This window comes from Bactrocera neohumeralis, chromosome 5 (genome assembly GCF_024586455.1).
Source record: "Bactrocera neohumeralis isolate Rockhampton chromosome 5, APGP_CSIRO_Bneo_wtdbg2-racon-allhic-juicebox.fasta_v2, whole genome shotgun sequence".
Classification (NCBI taxonomy): Eukaryota; Metazoa; Arthropoda; class Insecta; order Diptera; family Tephritidae; genus Bactrocera; species Bactrocera neohumeralis.
The window spans coordinates 39,484,059-39,499,925 of record NC_065922.1 but is presented as its reverse complement, the minus strand read 5'-3'; the positions used below and the strand labels follow the sequence as shown (position 1 = coordinate 39,499,925).

At 32.2% G+C, this 15,867-nt stretch overlaps 1 protein-coding gene across 3 annotated transcripts; it reads left to right on the top strand.

The window, feature by feature from the left end:
- Positions 1-269: 269 nt before the first annotated feature.
- Positions 270-14,423, top strand: LOC126760061 (calpain-D). Of its 3 annotated transcripts, XM_050475417.1 has the most exons (11): positions 270-721; positions 2,243-2,757; positions 6,365-7,115; positions 9,321-9,535; positions 9,946-10,212; positions 10,374-10,529; positions 10,593-11,854; positions 12,053-12,259; positions 12,333-12,599; positions 13,888-14,030; positions 14,086-14,423. In XM_050475417.1, exons 1-11 carry the CDS (start codon positions 450-452, stop codon positions 14,261-14,263), a joined length of 4,233 nt encoding a protein of 1,410 aa, XP_050331374.1. In that variant the 5' UTR covers positions 270-449; the 3' UTR covers positions 14,264-14,423. The 3 variants fall into 3 exon arrangements, with proteins under 3 accessions (XP_050331374.1, XP_050331373.1, XP_050331372.1); XM_050475416.1 differs by having other exon boundaries at positions 9,949-10,212; positions 10,374-11,854; XM_050475415.1 differs by having other exon boundaries at positions 10,374-11,854.
- The last annotated feature ends 1,444 nt before the right edge of the window (positions 14,424-15,867 follow it).

The following is a 15,867-nucleotide window of genomic DNA, read 5'->3' as shown; positions in this document are numbered from 1 at the left end:
TCAGCGGCAACTATATATATATTTTTTTTCTTGATCTCGAGAACCTCTTCTAAAAAAAATTAAAAATCTGACTTTCCACACTACGAAACAGGTCACCATTTCACTTTTATCTGTCAGAATTTTAATTTTGCACCATTTATTATATTTTATCACAGTCTGAGCATTTAATAATGTTGACAGTGCAAAGATTCTTATTAAATTAAATTTCCACATTTGGTATAACCCTGTTGCGTTTTTTTTCGTGGAATGATTTGGGTTGCACTTTCCTATACTTTTGTTTAACCAACTTCCTAATGGATAAATAAATTGGTTATTTTCATTAAAGCTATTAATGTTTTTAATCATTAAATTAGAAACAAAAGAACTGCTTGTGAGAAATTTGTACTGGTTCACAGGAAAGTGAATTTCAAATGATATCTGTGAGTGGGAATTGCGTTAACCATTGAAAAATGGGCACTATAGCTTCTGTTTTACAATGGAAATGTGAAATTTGTAATAGTATCGACCCTCAAAAATGTATAAACTGTGGTACAATGCAAAGAATTTTGTCGACAAGTGCAAATATATCAGAAGACAAGAAGTGTATGCAAAATAGTCGAATCTTGTTTTCAAACAAAGAGAAAGATTTGTGTAATGCTGAAGGGTCTGAAACTCTTCCTGCCTCAAGGGATCTTGATCCATCTTCTAATAGCTCATCGGAAGAGGATGAAATCATAACCAAGTAGGTTAATGTTCATTGGGAATTGGGCATGATAATAAAAATTGTTAAAAATCAATTAAGTAAACTTCTTTATGACACATTTTATTGATTATTCAGCAATATAATATAACATCGAAGGTAGTTAACAAAGAGCTTGAGACATATGTAAATTTTTCTGGTTTTAATATTCATATATACATACCTTCTAATGATTATATTTTTGAAAAATTTTTATAAATATATTTAAACTGTGAAGTAGTGAAAAAAATTAAATTTAATATTAAAATAAACAAACTGAAAAGCAAAATACAACTTTAAAAACACACGTATTTTATATAATATTTTAAGTAACAGAAATATTATAGTAATATTAATATATAACCTACTTGATTTTTATTAATTGATTTTATATACAAATATTTACATTCATTTTTCACTATGGATATATATTTTTGAAGATGTATAATTAATAAAATTAGAGCAAAGCTTCATTATTGCTATTTCAATCAAATTTCCGATTCTAAGTTAAACCGAATAAGGCACCCTAAAGATACATGTGGATCATGAAAAGGAAAATATTTTACTAACCGTAAATACGAAACATTGGCAATCCTTTATCAGTAAAGAAAGCTTCTCTAACTTTTATTATGGTAAGAATTTGTTTATTAAAACAACACTCTCGCCTTCTAAAACACTAACTTTCGATCTCTTGGAACATATTTAAAAAAAAACAACAAATTATTACTTTATAATTGAAACGAACCATAAGGACAGAGCTTTCTATATATAGTACTAGTCAGCAAGAACTAAAAAGACAAAACCAACCCAAAACGGACCGATGGAACAAAAGCATTCACAAATTTGCAAAGTGAGCCCCTTTTCCGCGTCAACATCGAAAACATAATTGGTTACTACAAGTCACTTGATGTGTGATCGTTATTCGGCCTCATAAATATATGATTTTACAAAACAAATTGAGGGATATAAAAGTTATTGACACATAATATGCGCTAACAGCATTATTGATTTGCTTTAACATAATTAAAAACAATAATATCAACTAAATTGCAAATTAAAACAATTGGTCTAAACGAATTTAATCACTTTGGTTCATATTGCACTGTCATGTGCATCAATCGCTTAAATTAAAAATTATATTCTGATATGGTAATAATTCAGCACTAATTTCTTCATTATCATTCCAATATGAATGCGAACTATCGCTGTTAAGTACAGTAAATAATCGTATTTTGTTTTTCATCACACAAAAAATACAAATTTAATTTTAACATATAAACATAAAAATAAAATTATAAAAAAATAAAGATCACAATATTAATGAAATGATATTGACGAATATTTTGAAATATTAACATATATATATATGTATGTATATTTTTATACCCATATACTATATTTTTGACTAAATCGAATGTGTATAAGAAAACTTACAAAATATAATATATATACTGATTTTTAATGGATATAACATTAAATTCATTCATTAGAAATATTTAAATAATTATATAATTCACTTTTCAGAAGTGAGCATAAGAGGGTTTATAAATCTATGCTTAGAGGTTGTCTACGAAGGCCACAACGCAACAATAAAAATTTGCCATCAAATTGTATAGACTGTGAAGATACACGGAAGTACGTTAAAACCTCCATCGAGTTATATCATCACTTTTCGAATCCATCGTTGAACCGACGATGGGTTTGTAATAACTGTGAAACTGAAAATAGTTCCGTTACGTGGCACTGCATTATTTGCGACACGGTCAGCTATTTGGCGCCTATATATAAAGATACCATTTTGAATCGTGGTTACAGCTATCATAAACAAGGCAGCACAAAGCACCCAATAGCGAAAGATAATAAAAAGAACAAGGTTTTCAAACGTCCTTATTGCTTACGTAAAACTCAGAGTCTTACAACAGACCAATCAGTCTCTTGTCGCAGTTGTCATATTTGCTTCGTAAATAATTGCAAAGACATTTTTAACCTTCCAGACACGTTTATGCTAAAAAGCGATAAAAAGACAAGCGATACACTCGGTGAGATATTTGTTTTAATTCCTTACATTCACTATATATTATTTGACAAAATATAATTTATGTTCAAAAACTCGTTTAAGCTAAAATTTTAGATTTGAAAGCAATAACACCAATTAATCATTTAACAATGTGTGACAAAACTTACTGACTGTAAAGTGCTCTATTTTATCTATGACATAAAAAATTGCGTGTATAAATTAGATGTACTGGTATCATATGTTATAAGCCGTTAGTGGTTAAATATTTATTTTTTTAAATCAAACAGCTGGTAGCTTTTTTTTTACAACTTTTGCAAGTTTATATTCATATTAGGGCTGAATGAATGACAAATATTCTATACTAAACACTGAAACGATTTTAGAATAGTTTAATAAACTGTGTCCAATTTTGTTCTAAAAGATCTTAAAAGATGGGATACTTTGTGTCTCAATATTGAAAAAAAACAAAAAATATATATTTCTAAACGTAAACATATAATTGAGAAGAATTGGACAGAACCATGCATGATTTAAGCGGCAACAATATACTTTTTGGTAGTGTTGAAAAACTTCGATTGACCATAAGCATGTCCGTACAATTAAAAAATATTCATAATAAATAGTGTTTAAATTTTAATTCCGTGGATTTAACATTTTCACTCTATTAAACAACTAACGGTAATGTGATTTATTTATACCTTAGCAAAGCGTGGCTGGGTTGTTCTAGTAAATACATATATAAATGTTAACAAAATCACCTAAAGGAAACTGAGAAACTACAGAAGTAACTTTTAACGGCATAAAAGGCCTAATTTACAGTAAAAGTGTGTTTCTCACAGGCGCATAGTTGTTGTCCATTGGAAGAAAATATTCACATGATAATTTACTTGTTTTGTCTTAAATTAATTTTCAAAATATCACTTACAACTAGATACAGAGCATATTAACTTTGCTTACCTAATGGTTGTTAGTAACTTCTTAAACTAATCTAGGTGGATATAGAGTTTTATATACATATATGTACATACAAAAAAGATGATAGGACCAGTTGATTTCGAGTGTCTATCTGCCCCTGGTAGCGATAACTTGAATAAAAATTAAGATAACTTGATGAAACTATTTTACATGGATTCTTTGACAATCAAGACAGATTGGTATTGTATATGTACGCGATCGGACTATTGCCTCGCCAATAAACTGCGGTTAAGCGAAAATTTGACAACAACTACACCCTTTGGCATATAAAGGTTTCGTGGGAAACTATGAAAATTGCGATAACTCACTAAATAAAGAACTCAGATGTATTTCACACTCGATATGGACGAATCTTTTACCCATTTTTATATTAAACTTAATACCTTAGAAACCACTCCACCAATGTCAACCAAATTAGGTATATAAGATTATCCCAAAGTTCTTATGTTAGATTGTTAAATTAGGCGAAATTGGACTACAATTACCGTTATATCCCATATATCGCTATTTAAAATTCCATATGAAACTTTCACCAAACAATATATGAATCAAGAAGCAATGAAAACCAGGGACCGCAACAGTTATGAGGAAATGGGCAAAAAATCAAGTTTATTTATTAATTTTAAATTTTTATTTTTCCTCACAAAACAGTCGTTATATTTTTCGGTTACAAAATAAGAGATATTTCATAACTTTTATTTATTGCTCTTACAATATTATTTATGCGGTAGTTTTGAATGACTCTTACGCAATAAGAGTTGAAGAGTAAGCTTTTTCTTTTGCCTTGACAAATAATACACTTACATACGTTATTACTTTCAAATCGCAAATGCGAAATAAAAAGCTTACTCTTATTGAGTAAGAGTTATTTAAAATTTACCGCTTAACTATTATTCTGTAAGCATTAAATAAAAGTTATTTGATAATTTTATTGATAATGATTTGTAAGCGAAAAATAAAAATCAACATATAACGATTATTTCGCAGGGAAAAAATACTATCAAAGTTTTTGACATATTTGTTTACTCCTCAAATAAACAGAAAAACAAGAAAAAACTTTAACTTCGGCTGCACCGAAGCTAATATACCCTACACACGTGCATTTCTTTTAGTAACTATGTGTTCAGTTTATATGGAAGCTATATGCTATAGTAATCCTATCTGAACAATTTTTTCGGAGGTTATATTATTACCTTAAATTTCGTGAAGATACCACGTCAAATGCGAAAGTTTTCCATACAAGCCCTTGATTCTGACCGTTCGGATTGTATGGCAGCTATATGGCTATAGTAAGCCTATCTGAACAATTTCTTCGGAGATTACATTGTTGCCTTATGAAATAATCTATACCAAATTTCGTGAGTATATCTTGTCAAATGCAAAAGTTTTCCATACCAGCACTTTTTTCAGATCGTTCAGTTTGTATGGCAGCTATATGCTATAGTTAACCGATCTGAACAATTTCTTCGCAGATTACATTGTTGCCTTAAAAAATAATCTATACCAAATTTGCTTTAGAAAAAGAACTTGATTCCGATCGTTCAGCGTGTATAGCAGCTATATGTTATAGTGGTCCGATATCGGCAGTTCCGACAAATGAGCAGCTTCTTGAAGAGAATAACGTTTGCAAAATTTCAAAACGATTTCTTAATAACTGAGGGACTAGTTCGTATATATGTACACAGACGGACGGCCGGACGGACGGACGGATTGTTGCCTTATGAAATATATATACTTTATAGGGTCCACGCTTCCTTCTGGGTGTTAAAACTTCGTGAAACTTAATATACCCTGTTCATATAAAAACTTCATAATGATTTTTTAGTCACAATGCAAAAGTTTTTATACCATACCTCTATCTTTTTTCAGATACCAGCACTTTTTTCAGTTTGTTTTGGCAGCTATATGCTATAGTTAACCGATCTTAACAATTTCTTCGGAGATTGCATTGTTGCCTTAAAAAATAATCTATACTTGGTAAATATATCTTGTCAAATGTGAAAGTTTTCCATACAAGAACTTGATTCCGATCGTTCAGTTTGTATGGCAGCTATATGACAGTATAGATCAGCTTGTAAGGTAGCTGTATGTTACAGGTATAGTGGACCGATATCATGCACATAAATGAGCAGCTTTTTAGAAGAAAAAGACGAGTACAAAATTTCAAAAGGATATCTCAAAGACACACATATACAAGTTCGAGTATGTACAGACAGATGGACAGGTCGTCATTATTTTATATGAATGTATATCGTCACCAAAAATGCAAAATAACCTAACATCATTTTTCATAAGTTTTCATTGAAATTTCAATTTTTTTGACGTTGTTTTGCATTTTAGGTGACGATAAATATTATTTATAAGATCTCGGAAGTGCTCCTCTGGGTATTACAGACATCGTGTCAAATTTAATATACCTTAGATTTGACTGATGCATTCATAATTTCGTCGAAGAATGAATATTGAATTTTCAAGTATTGTCGACATCTGAAAATATGCCCCCCGCTTTAACAACTTTTTCAAATTTCAAGCAAAGCTTATACATAGCTCTTTCTTATTTGTTGGTATTTTTTTTTTGTTTTATTATTATACAAAGTTAAAACAATAATTTGAACAAAACTATCTTTTTGTTCAATACCATGCGGCGTCCACAGGAGGAAAAAGTATTCAAACCACATCCGCCGATAATTACACTCTCGAGCCAAAAGGCAATTTTACGATAACAACACTTTCTAAAGGCAATAATGTCGATCAAGAAAAAAGTAACTTCATTTTACCAAGTTCTAGTGTTTTAATAGCGGTCAATGATTGGGTCCCACAAACAACAAATTCCTTGCTAAAGGATCAAAAACGAATTCCAGTAAACAATATAGAAAAATCTATTGACTTTACCGAACCTACTAGGGTCTTCAGAAATGAACATCTACAAAGTGGCTATGCAAACTTCAAAGATGATAGAAGGCAGGAATCACAACCAATTTATGAAAACAACACAAACCGAACAATAAATATTAACGATGAAAATGTGAATGCGAAGGAAAATAATCAACCGATTTATGCTATAGTCAATAAAAGTAAAAAAATAAAGAAACAAAACATTTCAGCTGACGATGCAGTGGAGCAAGATTTTTTACCCAATTCAACCAGCCATATAGCAGAGAAACTTGATAATCTACCGAAAATCTACAGCAAAACCAAATGTAAAGGAGCTCTTAATACCTGCACAGATTTGGCGGTAAAAATGATTTCCAATGATAATGTTCCGCAAAGCGATTATGCAGACATCGATACAGTTAACATAAGCGCTAACTCGATAACTTCAGATCCGAAAATGGATATTAATGCTGAGCACTCAATATATGCAAAGGTGTGGAAAGGCCCTCGGAAAACCAGTGAATCAAAAATGTATGATTTTTTAGCTAAAGATCACGAGGCATGAGTTTATTTTTCTGTATTTTGTAATTAATATTTACACACATCTAAAATATATAACTCACATGCATTTGAAAATATACCCGCATGACTCAAAGTATCAAAATAAAAAAATGTTCTGGCTTATCTAGTTACTGTATTTATACCTTCGATCAAAATAATCGTTATTTTTAGTTTACTTAATTACCAAACATTTTAATGGAAAGTTAAACACCTTAACTTCATAGTAATTATACAAAGAGTGTAAAATGCTCCACCTCTGCGAATGATATTATTTTTCACGATTTAATTAATACTTTGTTCTTGCTAGCTACCGTGATGGTTAAGCCTGTTTTTGTGAAAATGCAAGTCAAATATAGTATATATGTAAATTAAGGAGCTTATAAAGCAAATTGTACCAGTAAATTAGCAAGTACAGTTATACATATGAAATGATGTATACAAACTAGTAAACAAGTATTTTTTTAACCAATAAAAATTAAGTCCATTTTTATTTGAAAAATTTATACTTACGGCCATAATACATTTAATTCAAATCCTTATACAAATTACTAAGAGGCAAATTGATCTATTTGATCATTGATCTATTTCTTCATTTATTTCCGCAATGTTCTGCATCTGTTGTACTATCACTGTACTATTTCTATTTTCAGTACAAGTGTTTATGCCTTTTTTCTTCATACTTCCTTTCCTATTAATGGAATTAATATAAAATACTTATCGTAACAACATTCCAAAGTTTCTTGAACCTACGGCGACATAAAGAATTTCAATGCTTTTTGTTTTTAATGGTGTTTGAATTTTGTGATTAGAAGAAAACGTTGTGTAGGTGTAAAAAAATGTAGTAATTTTTTTTCTAACTAAATTTTAATTTTAATTTTTGTTTTTTCAATTTATGCATGGTAAATGTTGGTGCCACTGGAATTGTAGATAATACTTACATCCCGATGTATAATTTAGTTATCCTGAATTCTAAAAAATCTAAACAAAATATGTAATTACTTTTTGGTTTCTTCTGAAATATTTTTTTATCACTTGGCTGTACAAACCGATATACAGTGAACCAAAAATCAGAAGTGTACAGAGAGATGTTTTGACTTTGAAGGGACTTTTCTTTTAAACTATTTCAGCTTTCAAAGTGAAATCAATATTAACTTTAAGAGAATTTTATGTACTTCTACTTTTTTTATTTTATAAAAAAATTAACAATAAACAACTGCAAAAAATTAATTTATCTCATTTTTAACTTGATTGACGCCCAAAAAATTTGCATTTCTCGGATTTTTTGCATTTTTAGAGTGTAAACATTAAAGAGAAATATCTTACTTATTCTAAGTGCACCGTGAGGACGAGTTTTGCGATTCTGTAGTTTTTTTTTACAGATGTGTCTACTTTTAGTTTATTGCGATAGTCGTCAATTTGTATGGTGTAAGGAAGTTTAAGCGCTAAAAGAGAAAAAAGAGGAGGCTGCATTGGTGGAAGCAAAAAAGGGACAGTGAAAACAAATGGCGTCGGTAATATTGCTTTCATCGAAGGAATTATGTAAAAAAATGGACTAGTAGGCAATATTAAAATATATATTTATCAATTTAAATGGCGGATACTGCTAAAAACCACAAACCATGATAGAGTGCAAAATATCAATTTTCCCTTGAAAGTGTTAAAAAGTGTTTATGCAAACTATACAAGTAGTTTCTTTTTGTGTTAAAAAATTGAGTTATTTTGGATATTTTAAATTTTTGGAAAACAGGATTTTTTAATTACATTTTTATAGTTGATAATGCGAAGAATGCAACTCAAAAATTTAAATACTTCAGGAGTCACTTCAAAGTCAAATCATCTCTCTGTACACTCTATGTATTGCTACAAACTTATATAAGTATGCTCTTTATATAAAAGATTAATTATAATATAATTCTAAGAAATTTTGTGCATAAAAAGTTATTAAGACTTGTATATACATACATATGTATGTATGTATGTACATACTTAGTTCTGCCATAAGTTCTGTTACAAGTTCATGCTGTTAAAAAAATGAAATAATATTTTTTTCAATAAATGTAACCTACTTAATGCAATATTAATTCTGTAACGGAATTTATGACAAGAATAATTATATATTGTTTAGAATTTAATAGATCTGTACATTAAATTTTGTAAGTTATTTCACAATTATAGATTAAATGCATCTTCGAATCGATGTGGACTGCATGATGACAATAATATGCTCAATAACACAAGGAGAACGTGGACATGCTCAAAGTGTTCCTATGCATACAATCGTATTTGGACAGATAGTTGTGAAATTTGCGAATCTGTTCGTAGTCAACCAACTATAGAACAGCCTAGTTTAATAACAGTAACGAAGTCTGAACACTCAATAACACATCCTGGTTAGTACTTTTAATCTTCTTAGTAGTGATTTTTTTAAACCAATTAACCGATTTTTCTTTTGATTATTGTCTTATTCTTCATATAAATATAAACTAGTTCTAAATTCAAGTGTGTATTTCTGCTCTTTATAACTATTTAATTTAATCTATAATATTTGCATTATTATTTATTTTTTATTATATTTTTGTGATTTGTAAAATAAATTGTTTAATTTCAATAGTACAAGTAGTTGCAAGTTGTGAGATAAAAATATTTTTCTTTCAAATAGGTAATATATAATCATTTTAGTGCCAGCACCCTTTTAAACATCGGGTCAATTAAAAAATGCAATAACGTGCGCATTTATTGTATCAGTACATTATGATTTTGAAAATTTGTAATTAATTTTAAATTTTTTTATTTCATAAAGTAGATCGGCTTGACGGCCAGTGGACATGCAAAAAATGTACATTAGTTAACGATCCATCATCAATCGCTTGCGCAGTATGTGGAGGTTCGAAGTTACGAAGTATTTGCTCAATTGAGGATATGACCTTGCGTAAAGGTGAATTTTGGACTTGCAGTAAATGTACCCTAAAAAACAATCTATCTACCGGAGTATGTATCGCATGTAAATCAGTACGATCACTACCCATTGAACCCAAGAGACTACAGTTAAATGAAGTCAATACCGAAGGTGAGTTTATCTTATAAAATATTAAAAAATCAATTTACTACATACATCAAAGTTTGTTAGTTTATATTCAATTGCTCTAAGCTAAATTATTAATTTATTTTTTCCCCTATCTTGAACGAATAATATAAAGTTAGAACTTCTGAATATCGATTTACTTACAGAAACAATTTCTTCCAACTCGTTGAATTGCAACTCACCTTTTGGACAACCCCTTATGATTAAGACGGTAAATTTACAACCAAGTCAGGCAAAGGTGTCGAGGAGCCCATCACCTCGACAAACGCGGAGTTCATCAGGTGCCATTCCTAAGAGACACAGTACGGGTGGCAGTATATTAACTCGAAACACAAGTTCTACTATGACTTCCGTTTCACCAACAGCAACATCAAATGAGAGTAACAGTCAGCATGCGATCAGTGTTAGTAGTGGTCATAATACTGTATCATCCAAAATATGGCAGTGCCCAGCGTGCACTTATGAAAACTGCTCAGCTTCTGTGGTTTGCGACATGTGTTCTAGTCCCCGAGGCTTAGCTTGCAACTTAACCGAAGTGGCATTACCACTGTGTGGAAAGATTACAATGGATATTCGGCAAGAAAGTAAACTTATGGAAAATCTGCGACAAAATGAAGAAAAGGAGGCCCTAAATAAATGGAAGAATATTATTCAGTACTGTAGTGATAACAACGAACTTTTTGTCGACGATTCATTTCCTCCGGCGCCAAAGAGTTTATATTACAATCCAACCAATAGCATTCCTGATGGCAATCCAGTTGTACAATGGAGACGTCCTCATGAGATAAGTTGTGAAGGCGGCGTTTTTCCTCCATGGGCAGTTTTTAGAACCCCACTTCCGTCTGACATATGTCAAGGTGTATTGGGAAATTGTTGGTTGCTCAGTGCCCTTGCTGTTTTAGCAGAACGCGAAGACCTCGTTCGAGAAGTGTTGGTGACGAAAGAAATATGTTTACAGGGCGCCTATCAAGTGCGCCTATGTAAAGACGGAAAATGGATAACAGTATTGGTTGACGATTTGTTACCTTGCGACAAACGCGGACACCTCGTTTATTCCCAAGCCAAAAGAAAACAACTTTGGGTTCCTTTAATTGAAAAAGCGGTAGCAAAAATTCATGGTTGTTATGAAGCTCTGGTTTCTGGACGTGCGATTGAAGGTTTAGCTACCCTGACGGGAGCACCCTGTGAAAGCATTCCGTTGCAAGCAAGTTCGCTTCCAATGCCCAGTGAAGATGAATTAGATAAAGATTTAATCTGGGCGCAATTACTAAGTTCGCGTTGTGTACGCTTTTTAATGGGTGCTAGTTGTGGTGGAGGCAATATGAAGGTGGATGAAGACGAATACCAACGAAAAGGTCTTAGGCCTCGTCATGCGTACTCCGTGCTAGATGTTAGAGATATTCAAGGCCACCGTTTATTAAAGCTCCGTAATCCATGGGGGCATTACTCCTGGCGTGGAGATTGGTCCGACGACTCTGAACTTTGGACCGAGGACTTAAGAGAAGTTTTAATGCCGCACGGGGCATCAGAAGGTGTTTTCTGGATTTCTTTTGAGGATGTATTAAATTATTTCGATTGCATTGATATTTGCAAAGTACGCTCTGGCTGGAATGAAGTCCGTTTGCAGGTAAACCTCAACCTATTTACCTACAACTTTATATCTGCAAAGAAATATTAAGAATATATGACTAATACACATACTTATAGGATATAAGTAGTAGTGGACTTAGAAATAAAGTGAATTGCATTTTTATGTTAAACTTTGTGTCAAATTTTGTTTAATAAATTAATTTAAGTATCTCTAAATCTCCCTTTCATTTTATAGGATACGTTAAAACCGTTATGTTCCATTTCATGTGTTCTGCTCACGGTGTTGGAGCCAACGGAAGCCGAATTTACACTTTTCCAAGAGGGACAACGGAACTCAGAAAAATCTCAGCGTTCGCAGCTAGATTTATGTGTTGTGATATTCCGAACTCGTTCGCCAGTTTCACCAGAGATTGGGCGACTGGTGGAGCATAGTAAACGGCAGGTAGAACGTTTGTCTATGTTATAAATAAAAAAATGTTTACATAATTATTTGCATATTATTTCTTAATTAATAGGTGCGCGGATTTGTGGGCTGTCATAAAATGCTAGAACGTGATATATACTTACTAGTATGTCTTGCATTTAATCATTGGCATACTGGAATCGAAGAACCTCATCAATATCCTCAGTGTATTTTAGCCATACACAGTTCTAAACGTCTACTTGTAGAGCAAATTACGCCTTCGCCACATTTGCTAGCTGATGCAATAATAAGTCTAACTTTAACAAAAGGTCAGCGCCACGAAGGAAGAGAAGGAATGACTGCTTACTATTTAACAAAGGTAATCACAGGTTAAAAAGCTTAAATTAACTTTTAAAAGGAAATGTGTAAAAACAAGTGAGCAAGAGCTAAATTCGGGTGTAACCGAACATTACATACTCATGCAACTTGATAGGATCAAAAACTAAGAAATACCTTCAGTTGTTGGCAAATCTTTGTTTTAACGAGTAAGGAAGGGCTAAGTTCGGATATAACCAAACATTTTATAATCTTGAAACTTGTAAGAATCAAGACCGGCGATTTCATAAATATATAACTCACATACTGTACAACATATTTGCCATAAGGCTTGTTAGAAAAAAGAAAAACATAATATATATATAAAACTTTTCCCGCGGCTTCTCTCGCATTGAACCCCTTAAAAAATATCAAAGATTATCGACAATACTATATAACTAATTATTTAGTATGGTAAAAGTCTTGATAAATTTTTATTTTGTTAGATTTTGAAGAAAAACAATCATATGTGTGCTCTGAAATAAATTTTTTTTAATTTTGATATTTATTTTACAAATGAAAATTATATTTCATTATTGAAGGTAATACGTATATGTATATGGTAAAAGGCGAACCGGAAGTTTGAAATTGCATATTTGGTATAAGGGATGTATTTGAGCCGATTTTATCTTGATCCAATTCAACCCAATTTTGACACACGGGAATACTATTATCAGGAAAGGATTCCCTCTGAATTGCAATTATATATCCCACACACTGACCGATATTTCCGTTCAAAAGTCAACATAGGTACCGGAGTCCACATATGCGGTACCTAGGGAATCGAACAGTTTTGGCTCGATTTGGAAAATTTTTAGTCATATGGTGACATAGTTTAAAGGCACCATTCGTGCAAGGTTTCATGTCGTTATATTAATTGGTTCTTGATTTGTATTTTGGAAAGTAAAGAATCGTTCAAATCGTCTTGTCATCTTATTAATTTATATAAATGTAACCCATATCTGTTTCGATTAGTTTTAGGTGATACAAACATCCGTTAGTTTATAAAACTATTATCTTCTGTAGCAACATGTTGCAAGAGTATAAAAGAAAATTGACTCTTCAAATTTCATAGCTGCGTGTACATATGTATGTATCTATGTGTAGCAGTTATAAAAAAAAGTTCAAGATCTTCGATCAAAGCTTATCAGTCAGCACAAAAAGTATTTCGGGTTCGAAGACCAGGAAGGATTTTATATATTACAAATTTCTATAATTATTTGAATCAAAAATCTTCAGTTCAAATTAAACACAATATCTATTCTTTTTGAAATATTATTTTCATTAACTAGGGATGGGCAGGGCTTGTTGTAATGGTTGAAAATCGTCACGAAAATAAATGGATACATGTTAAATGTGACTGCCAAGAAAGCTACAACGTTGTATCCACAAGAGGTGAATTAAAAACGGTGGACTCGGTACCGCCTTTGCAAAGGTATAAATTTGTAAAATTGTATTCCAATTGCAATAATTATCTGTCTCCAATTTAGGCAAGTTATTATCGTTCTAACCCAACTAGAAGGTAGCGGTGGTTTTAGTATTGCCCATCGCCTAACCCATCGTCTTGCAAATTCCAGGGGACTTCATGACTGGGGACCTCCAGGCGCAACGCACTGCCCACCAATAGAAAATGTTCATGGATTGCATGCACCTCGTTTGATTACTTAACTTTTCAGCATTCTAGTCTACATTTCACTATACTGAAACATACATATTTATAAATACAAGTACGAATATACACATATACGTAGGATTAATAAATAATTTAAATGTTTTGTTTTCCTAGTAATGTAAGACAAAAGTGAATAAAGACCACATTGAAAATAAATGATTTTACTTGATTGATTTGATTTTTTTAGCCGGAAATGTATTGAAAAACCAAAGTTTCTGTGCCTTGCATACATTCAGAAATTATAAAGGATCGCCCAGGTAATATTCATACCAAAAGTGGAAGGAAAAGATAGCTCAATGAAATAAGCAGAAAGGTTATGATTATATTACTTGTGGCTCTATATATAGACCCCTGAAAGGGTTTTCAAGACAGAATTCACAAATTCTAGTAGGGAGCACATTAACTTTAACCCCAAGCACGATCTTGGAATTATTAAGGTAAGACATTATAAACAAGGGAGGGTACAATAAAACAGATCGCGATGCATGCCTCTCTTAATTTTTTGTTCATCCCTGTCTGACGAATTCCCGAGTTACTTAATTTCACAAATAGTTTTTAACAAGAAAAATTGTTAACTTCTGTTACACCGAAGCTAAATACCCTTCATAAATACAGAAGTTTCCTTACAAGATTACTTGATTCCGATCATCCAGTTTGTTTGGCAGCTATATGCTGTAGTGATCCGAGCTGTACAGAAAAAAAGCAAACGAACAAACGCTGATTGTCACCGCTTCTCTTGCCGATTTAACAACTCTGCTTACAAACCTCGTAAATATGTATGTTTATGTTTGAGCCACGGTAAAACATTTTAGAATTGACAAAAATTTGCGGGGTTGTCAATTTTCCCTTCTAGACGGAATATCAGAAAGTTTCCCAATTTATGATTTTTAAATTTTGTCCCCTTTACGAAAAGTCGGTAGTAGGCAAGCGCATGCTTGGGAAGATGTGATGGTGTCTGCTTTCATTAATGAAGTAAGTTTGTATAGCCGATCAATATGTAGTACTGATAACAATCATATGAGGCATACCCGGCCAAAAATGTATGAGCTTTGAGTATTCTTGCGTATGAATCAAACTGACAGAATCAGCGAGAGTAACTGATCATCCCACGAGTTTGAACAAAATGTATTATTCGTTGCAGTTCTCTTCTCTGTACTGTAATCAAGAATTGACCGATACACAGCACTGCACACTGGGTCCCTCAAAATGTCAACAAAACCAATAACAACAACAGTATCAACATTTTTGGCACCAACAGCAGTTCTAGAAGCTTGAGCGATGGCATGAATAACGTGCAAGGAACAAACTCTTTACAAGGGTCACCTAAATGGTCAAAACCCTTGATGTCGACAAACCTGCGAGAGCGAGGTCATCACCACCAGCATTGAGAAATATCACACCTCTGGCGAAGGCGGTACAACGTCGTTGAGACTGTATGGCTGAATCGAGATGCACAAGAACCCATCGGGTAATGCATGTAAGAAAAAGAGCAGAGAAAACATAGATCACCAAATACGTACAAAAGACGGTATACAGGAAGTATAGCATATGTAGCTTAACTTACTGAGCAGTTTTGTCTTCTACAAGAAACGTGGTCGCA